Source organism: Pundamilia nyererei, unplaced genomic scaffold (genome assembly GCF_000239375.1).
Source record: "Pundamilia nyererei isolate P.nyererei 1_Seehausen unplaced genomic scaffold, PunNye1.0 scaffold01648, whole genome shotgun sequence".
Taxonomy (NCBI): Eukaryota; Metazoa; Chordata; class Actinopteri; order Cichliformes; family Cichlidae; genus Pundamilia; species Pundamilia nyererei.
In genome coordinates this window covers 175-9421 of record NW_005189049.1, presented here as the reverse complement: position 1 = coordinate 9421, position 9247 = coordinate 175, and the positions used below count along the sequence as shown (strand labels likewise).

General features: G+C 39.7%; 1 protein-coding gene across 2 annotated transcripts; it reads right to left on the bottom strand.

Moving 5' to 3' along the window:
* Positions 1-694: 694 nt before the first annotated feature.
* On the bottom strand, positions 695-9032 carry LOC102207512 (dual specificity protein phosphatase 19-like). 2 transcript variants are annotated; one of them, XM_005755486.1, is made up of 5 exons: positions 8984-9032; positions 5435-5683; positions 4378-4424; positions 4071-4223; positions 695-947 (listed from the first exon to the last, which is right to left on the bottom strand). In XM_005755486.1, the coding sequence occupies exons 2-5, from the start codon at positions 5658-5660 to the stop codon at positions 747-749; spliced, it is 627 nt and encodes a 208-aa protein (XP_005755543.1). In that variant the 5' UTR covers positions 5661-5683; positions 8984-9032; the 3' UTR covers positions 695-746. The 2 variants fall into 2 exon arrangements, with proteins under 2 accessions (XP_005755543.1, XP_005755542.1); XM_005755485.1 differs by lacking the exon at positions 8984-9032 and adding an exon at positions 5765-5880.
* Positions 9033-9247: the final 215 nt, after the last annotated feature.

Genomic DNA, 9247 nt, shown 5'->3' with positions numbered 1-9247 from the left:
ACTCATTGTCTCCTTCCGTTATCTCCCTAGTCCATCTTGTTTCCGAGTGTTTGCCTCCCAGCATCCGTGTCATCTGTCTAGTGTGCGCCATGTTCAGTTTCGTTTCCCTGTCTCGTTAGTTAGATCACGTTCAGTTGTGTTCCCTCCTGTGGTTTGTTCCCTCGTTTGCCCTTGTGTGTATTTATGTCTGCAATCTCCCTCGTACCCAGCTGTGTGCTCTGTTAATTGGTTTAGTTTCCTGTATTCTCTAGTTCAGTTTTGTTTTCTACAGGTATGACAAAAAAAATTGTTATTGTTGCTTCCATATTCAAAGCCATAACTGCAAAAAAGTTACAACAAGCATTTCTGTTTCAGTCATTGACATCTGTATTCACTTATTTATTTATTTTCAATTCTGGTTAGAAATAACACTCTGGAGTTTGTGGCTGCCCACCACTCCGAAACAATAAGGATGGGTCAAAATAAATTTCCCCCAGAGCTACAAATCTAAATGACAGCATTCAAGCACAAAGACATCGCCCTCAAAAATAAAACACAAAGACGTAAATCATGCCTCAATGAAGAGGAAAGAGAGAAAACATGCTGGAAATTTTGATGAATAATGAGTTTATAAGTGTAATTGGATGGTACCTCTGTATAAGCCACCCCTCTTCTCCTTAAAAAAAAACAGACCATACATTGTAATTATCCCAAATATATTTTTATACTAAAGTATTGTAATTAAAGTAACATTTTGTCTTTGTACTTCAGGACCCATTCATTGCTGGTGTTTTGTAATTCCGCAGTTGTTCCAGGAAGCCGGGGTTTGGTGAGGAGGTGGGCCGAGCTGATTTGACCAATGAGAGGGCAGCATCAAAAGACTGGCCATCGCATGACATCAGGTAGCCAGTGACCACAGCGGGTGCACGTGACACCCCAGCGTTGCAGTGGACCAACACCACGCCTTTCTAATGGAGATACGCACAAAAATAATAATATTAAAACCACATCATTTATAAAAGATCAATATTCCATTCGTTGCCACTTGGGGCAAAATATCCTAATAAGGTCATGTTGTGCGTTTCTTATTTCGTAACAGTCCTCCTCCATAGGCATGTGGGGTGATGAAGGCACAGCTCCTGTTTGACACTCTTTCATCTTTGCCCACAGCTTGGTTAAGTTTAGCTTCTAAAAACTACTTGATTAGTATCTAATTGTGAATAATCCCTAGGTAACAGACAGACCTTTACAGGCCAACATCCACATGTTGTTGCTGTCTACTTTCACTTGGGACAGTGAAACAATCTTTATTGTGTGTTCCTCTTTCAACTTTGTGGTGTTGTTGGTTCTTTGCCCCTACCACAAAGAACATTATAGACTATTTATAAAAGATCAATATTACATTCGTCCTTTCATTTTCTTCAGCTTATTAAGGCCAGCGAGGTGTTACCAAGCCAGCCGATAGATGTAATCTCTCCAACATCTTCTGGGTTTACCCCAGGCCCTGCTCCTGGTGGAACATGCTTGAAAAAAGTCACACAGGAGTGGTCCAGGAGGGGTCCCAAATCGCTCAATCAGGACAAGATCAAGCTTGAGGTCTAAAAAAATTAAACCGGTGTAAAATTGTCTTATGCTGTAATGCTTTTACCTTTGGAAGTGAAGACACACCTGAGTTGAGCACTTTCTAGTAGCAGTAGGAGAAATAGGCTTTGTTTGGGCCATTGCCCCAACACTAATAATGCCTGTAGTGCAACCCAGTGTCTGATTTTTCCCTTAATCCTTAGTTTGTATGTTTGTTTGTCTGTTGCACTTAAAAACACCAATGAATCATGTTCACAGACAGATCCCTGGTCAGTTTTCTCCTTATAACTTCTTCTAAAAGCTTTTGTATTGTAAACTTGGACATGGTGGCAACAAAAAGGGCCATGATAACAGTTTCATTACCACAGACCCCCGTCTTGTTTCATGATCTCATGTTCTTGAAGTATTTAATGTAACATGCTGTAAACTCAAGTGAGATATTTTTTCTGTCATTAACTTTAACGAACAGAATTTAAATTTTATGTCACTGTTGTTTTTTTTAACGTACTCATTTGAAAGAAAGAACTTAATCTTGGCACCTTATTCTTTGCATTAGAGACAAGAAAATTAATATTAAATTATATTCACTGACAGAATATAATTCTAATTAAAAATCTCTCTCTGCCTGTTCTTTCGCTGTTTTGTTGTTGTTGTTGTTTTTAATAATATTTAATTTTGACTTTTCCTGATTGACCACATTCAAAACAGCGGATCAGAGCCTTTGCTTTGACGTCAGGATGTCCAGGCTGATCTTCACGCTCCAACGAGCGCTTTAGTTAATAGGCTTGTTTGTTTGTTTGTGTCTGTGGATGCACATTAGCTTCTCTTTTGCAGTCTGTATCTTCCTTCGCGTGAAAGGTGTACACCATAAGCTGTGTCTCAGTTACCAGGCTGAGCACTCACTGGTCAAATCAGCTGATTTGACCAACGTGCAGAGAAACAATAAGAGCTATGGAGAAAAAGTTGCAGTTCTCCATTAAGATTATTTCAGTTTTTTTACACATTCAACAATGTTGTAAAAAGCTGACCTCTTTATCAACCAAATTTGAACAAAGATTTCTAAACAGGTACAAAAATTACAAAAACAGTCATTAAAGTCTGATTTGATGACCCAGTGGTGCGTTATGTGGATTATTATTCTAATATAAATCATCAGAATATGTGATATTTTATATTGTCTCCAAATTATTAGCAATCAGGGGAGAAAGAAAGTACTCACTCTGGCATGCAAAAAAAATATTTTCTTTCTCCGGGTTGGGGTTTGGGATCATCATAGATGATGAATTTGAGATAATTTTGAAAAGGAATTTCTCAGAAAATAAAGGTCATAATGCAAACTCTAAAGTAAAGTTGGTATCAATTAAGTTACATTAATTTATATATTTGTCCTGCAGTCATGAACCCCGTCACATGATGCCTTTGTGGCTGTTGCTGTCGTCATGACAGCGTCCATAATCGAGCGTCATTACCAGCCAGATGGCCCACCGAGTAATTTGAGTCTGCATTTCAAAGTAAAAGCATCAGTTTGATTATCAGAGCTGGAATTACCACACACAGAAACATATCATTATGAGGATACGCATACACACAGACACGCGCACACACACATAGACTTCCTGTAATCAAACACCTCTAATGACTTTGTAATGACTCTATGTGTGTGTATGTGTGAGTGTGTGTGTGGGGTGTCATGTTAAGGTGAGTCGTGAGCTTCGCTGCTAAAAGCTTGTATGACACTGAGATCTGATCTGAGAGCAGTTGAATAAAACATGACCAAAACTAACCATCTATTATTTAAAACCAAGGATGAGGCGACAAGGAGAGGAAACACAACGAGGTGACAAGGAGAGGAAGAAGTGTTGAAACATTTGTAGCATGTTAATGCATCCCTCAGTTTAAAACCCTTACATCTGACTGCTTGTTGCCATAAGCTAGTTAGTTTGCTAAGTACTTCATTCGGCAAAAGTACCCAGCTCTGCTGTTAATATTGCTTAATAGACAATTAATATAAATATTCATTTATTATGTAGACCATGCCTATTCGTCAATATTTCTTTTTAAAATTTATCTGTAATAGTTTTCAAAACATGCAGTGTAAAAGCCACAGACAGACAGCATGTAGTTAGCAATGAGATCACATGTTAGTTATGTCCTTTAGCATTTATGTTTATCATACTAATGTCTATAGCAGCCATTCCCAAAGTCAAGAGAGCTGCAGCCCCCTTAAAAAACAGAAACTCCCATGGGGCCCATGCAATCTTAAATCTTGCTAACGCTACCCAGTCATATGAGTGTTAAGGCCAATGTGTGACCCAGCTGGGAGAAATTATAGGAGAAATAAATTTCAGAGTAGAAATAAATGTAATCAATATTACTAATCACCTCTTAATACTAGTTTTAATTCACCTTTTATATAGATACATTTATTTATGGATTTATCCTTTAGATAAATCCACATGTAACTTAACATTAACATTAATAATAAACACATGCATAAGAAATTATGTCACCTCAGTCTGAGCCTGCTGGATGAAGTCACAGCATTCCTGGAGGTGAGGGAGGAGATCGGTGTCGGGGTGATCCAGAATACTGACAGTCTTATAGATGAACAGGTCCGGGAAGACATTCTCCACCCCAAAGGCCACATTCAGGATGTGAGACACCTGAGGAGGATAATGTTTCACTATCACAATACTGATATTCATAAAATGAAGCTTACCTATGACTACACAGTCAGAGAAACAGGAACAGAAACATAATTTTGCTTTGATAGTAGTGACTGAAACGAACTCCTTGCTTGTAGGAAAAGAAGCTCACCTTGTGTTTTCTCAGCGTGCCAAAGTCATGTGCAGCATCCTGAGAACCTGCACACACACATACATAAAACTAGTTAGTGTGTGGTTTGACTCTCTCCAGGGTGCCGAATGAAAAACCTGCTGTGTGTATGCCCCAGCATCTACTGCAGGTCATGGGGTCATCAATGGTCTCCCACTAAATCAGTGAGCTCCGGGGTCACGTCTCCTCCCGTCCCTCGCATGTAGGGGCTCATGTTACGAGCTCAGTGGTTATCGGCACTGCTGGGCTGAAGGGGACATCCAGGACAGGACAGGGAGACACAGGGAGAGGAGATGGGCTCATCTGCTTATTTTTTTGTACTTCCTAAATTCATATCTAGGTGTTTGTTCTGCAAGTGCTAAAAACTAATAATAAGTATTGAGGATATTTGTATTTATACATTGTAATTTTCAGTCAAAGCAAAGCCTCTAAAAGGGGAGCACTTCCCCCTAGTACCTTTGTATTTTTTTTCCAAATTATTTGGCCTTTGTGTTGCTCCAGTCTCCAGGAGTTCCTATGTGGATTTAGTCTTTCTTGGTGTCTGTTATTGTAATCCAAAATTGGCTCTACAATGTTGAATCAGGGCTCGCCGGAGGCCACATTATCCATTACCAGACTTTTGTCTTTCATGTGGCTGAAGCTCTTTATGACTCAGGTGTAGTTGTATAGGAACAGCTTAAATTAGCTGCTGTTTCTGTCCTCTAAACCTCTCTCTGTGTGTAGAGTCACTGATGGTTGATTCATCTAAAATTGTTTTGTTTTTTTAATTTCCTCACTTTTTGGCACAAGCTGAATAATCACATGTTTCCAAAGAGACACAAAATCTCTGTCTGTTTCCATATCCTCCAAACACATCCTCCTCTATCACCATGTTTTCCACTCACCTCAGCTTTTCACTTGGCTGTCCAACAGAGGAAAATGCCAGTAAAATGCTGAACCCGTTTTAACCAAATGAAATCACAGCCTAGTGGTTGACAGTGGTCATACTCTTCAATATTTCCAGGTATTCAGACAAGCGTTATTTGTTTGGGTTACTCACCCAGTAGAAGGAAGGGCTTGACAATGCCAACCTGCAGGTCCCAGGAAGTGTCAGGGACATATCCCAGCATCTTCTCTGAAGGGGGAGCAGGGTCTTCGACCACAGTGATTGTTGAACCCTTCCAAGTCTCGATAATGCGACGGCCACTCAGTGAGGTCACACGGGTGCACTGCTTCCTCAGCCGCGTCCGAGAGAAATTGTGGATCTCCTCGGTCAAGGACTGCATGCTCAGACTGACCTGGACTGCACCTGAAAGATAAATGTAAATGAATATTTCAAATAACTCCATGTCATCTGTTTAGAGAACCGGATGTGTACGAACGGGCTTACAGTTTCCTGCGATCTGAGGCAAGCTGTTATGTAAAATTCCTGCATCATTTTAGAAGAATAGAAAGCACATTTTTCCAAGCCATTTAAAGGGTTTACATCTTTGATGACACGGAATGGGAGCGCAGAGAGGATAGCAAGATCAGAAAGTACTGACACAGACTAGCTGAATAAGAAAGCACCTCCCCTTAAGTTTGCTCATGTCTTTTGAGCTAAGGACCATAAATAAGCTCTTTGAATTTTAATTTTTAATGAATGTAACACTGTGGCTTAACAAGAAACCCCTGGATCACTTACAAGTGGTCTTAATAGCTGCTGTAAAGCTTTTTAATTAGGTCCTCTATGAGGTTTCATGTGACACTGATCTTGATTTCTTTTCTGTCTCCCCATCAGGTTCAGAACTCTATAATCATGCTGACGGAGCACTGCACAATCATGTAATGATTCCCCAATACTCTTACATCACCACCAGTTTCTGATGTTTACTGAATGGAAAGAAGCAGCTGTTTTGCAGTTCATCTTTCATTTTATTTATTTTGTCTTCTAAATTATTTTATTTGGTTCATTATTTTGTCCATTTTGATCCTTATGCCCCAGAAAGGTCCAGTTTAAATTCAGTTGTGTACTTAAAACTCTGGACCATTTTGGTTCACATTGACATCATTGACTCTGGCTGTGATTGGATGGATCATCCTCCATCTTTGGATTTCAGGTTAACAATACTTTCACCAACTCACTTTGACTGTGTGGTGTGCCTCAAGGCTTTGTTATGGGTCCTATTTTGCTTCCTCTTCAGCACATAATTTGCAGAGGTACCGTTTGAGAGGTGTTATCACGTCTGTTTCACTTTCCAAATATGGCTAAACTATCTTTTCTATGCTGTCAAAAATCAGAAAGCTAGTAATTTCCTTTTTGTGTCCTTATGTGTGACCTTGCTGGTTTTGTCATTGCATCCTGTTCAATTTATCTTCACATGTTGAAGATGATTCAAAGCCATCTCTAGACCCAGCAGTCTTAGCTAATTATAGGCCAATCTCCAACCTTCCTTTCATATCAAAAATCCTTGAAAGAGTAGTTGTCAAACAGCTAACAGATCATCTGCAGAGGAATGGTTTATTTGAAGAGTTTCAGTCAGGTTTCAGAGCTCATCACAGCACAGAAACAGCTTTAGTGAAGGTTACAAATGATCTTCTTATGGCCTCTGACAGTGGACTCATCTCTGTGCTTGTCCTGCTAGACCTCAGTGCAGCATTCGATACTGTCAACCATAATATCCTAGTAGAGCGATTAGAACATGCTGTAGGTATTACAGGTACTGCACTGCAGTGGTTTGTATCATATCTATCTAACAGACTCCAGTTTGTGCATGTAAATGGAGAGTCCTCTTCACACACTGAGGTTAATTATGGAGTTCCACAGGGTTCAGTGCTAGGACCAGTTCTGTTCACATTATACATGCTTCCCTTAGGCAGTATCATTAGAAGACATAGTATACATTTTCACTGCTATGCAGATGATATTCAACTTTATCTGTCCATGAAGCCAGATAACACACAACAATTAGTTAAACTCAGGGGAGAATCCAAGCAAACCTGATGGTGGAATTGAACTCAGGACCTTCTTGCCTCACAGCAAGGCACTGTTGCTTAATGACCTTATAGTACCATATCACTCCATTAGAGCACTTTGCTTTCTGACTGCTGGGTTAGTTTTTCTTCCTAGAGAGTATTTAAAAGTAGAATGGGAGGGAGAGCCTTCAACTTTCAGGCCCCTCTTCTGTGGAACCAGCTTCCAGTTTGGATTCAGGAGACAGACACTATCTCTACTTTTAAGATTAGGCTTAAAACTTTCCTTTTTGCTAAAGCATATAGTTAGGGCTGGATCAAGTAACCCTGAATCCTCCCTTAGTTATGCTGCAAAAAGTATAGGCTGCTGGGGGATTCCCATGATGCACTATCAGTATTAGTATTTCTTCCCCAGTCACCTTTCTCGCTCACTATGTGTTAATAGACCCCTCTGCACTGAATCAAACTTGTTATTAATCTCTGTCTCTCTTCCACAGCATGTCTTTCATCCTGTCTTCCTTCTCTTAGGCCAACCGGTCCCAGCAGATGCCTGCCCCTCCCTGAGCCTGGTTCTGCTGGACATTTCTTCCTGTTAAAAGGGAGTTTTTCCTTCTCACTATTGCCAAAGTGCTTACTCATAGGGGGTCATATGATTGTTGGGTTTTTGATTTATTATTGTAGGGTCTGCCTTACAATTTAAAGCACATTGAATGCGACAGTTGTTGTGATTTGGCACTGTATAAATAAAATTGAATTGAATTGAATTTGCATCTTGATGCATGCTCAATCATCCAGGTAATTAGATCTCCAAAAGTTGATTCTGGACGTAGCGTTTGTGGAAGAAACATTTCTTCCACAAACGCTACGTCCAAACGAACAGAATCATCTTTTGGAGAATTGAATTTTCACACATTAAATGGAAAATTCTTGTGATAACTTTTAGAATTAAGTGTGGCTGGACAGTTATTAGAGAGCTACTTCTAACATCATGTCTCCATCAGGACGTCGGGGCTATCATATCAAAATCTGCCAGTTGCTCTGCAGCCTAGACTCAAAGTTGTGACTGTGGCTTTGAAGTCCCTGAATTTTGTAAACCCAACTATGACTTTAGAATCACCATTTGCATTTCTGCATGACTTCTGATCTAAAAAAAAAAAAAAAAAATGCCCTGGATAGAACATATCATCTAACAGGAGCTGGTCAAAACTTTTGGTTAAGAAATAAATTTCCCCATCAGGCTGATCGAAAAAATGTTAGTTATCTTTTAAAGAGGATCCATTTCTTAATTTCCAGCTTTATTTTTAAAAACAGCCTGAGCTATGTGTCTGAGAAGACCAGGCAGGTCATGCAGACCTATTCTCACTCACATAAATGAGAGTGCTCAGATCCATCTGTGCTGTTGGCTCACAGGGACTACCTGCCCTTACCCTGACATCTTCATAAGCAAAATAACACATCTAATTTAAATATGCAAATTATTATCTAATTCAAATCATTTTTAAAAATCAACTATTTAGGTTCTGTCCACCTTGTTTTATTAGGTAGCTTAAATTTGTTTTGGATAACCTGACCTAATCATAATGTTAATTTCCTCACCTTGGAACAACAACCAGCACATACATGCTCTGTAATAACATGCACTATCTTTATACAGTACCTGTTTCCTGTGATTGTTGTAATTCAGTTCAGCTTGTATTAGTTTCTCTCAGGGAAGTCTAGCTTAAATGCCAGAAACCAGAGAAGGCGAAGGATCCGGTTCAGTTTGCAGAAGAAAAACAGATGCGTCCCTTCGTCATCTTTTTTTTCACAGTAGACATGCAGTGTGGTTCAGATGCCTAATACCGACTAAACTTGGTTGCCGTTAGGTCAGGAACTCTGCTGGAGGTGAGCTGCTGCTGTGTAACATGAAACCTGCTGTCTG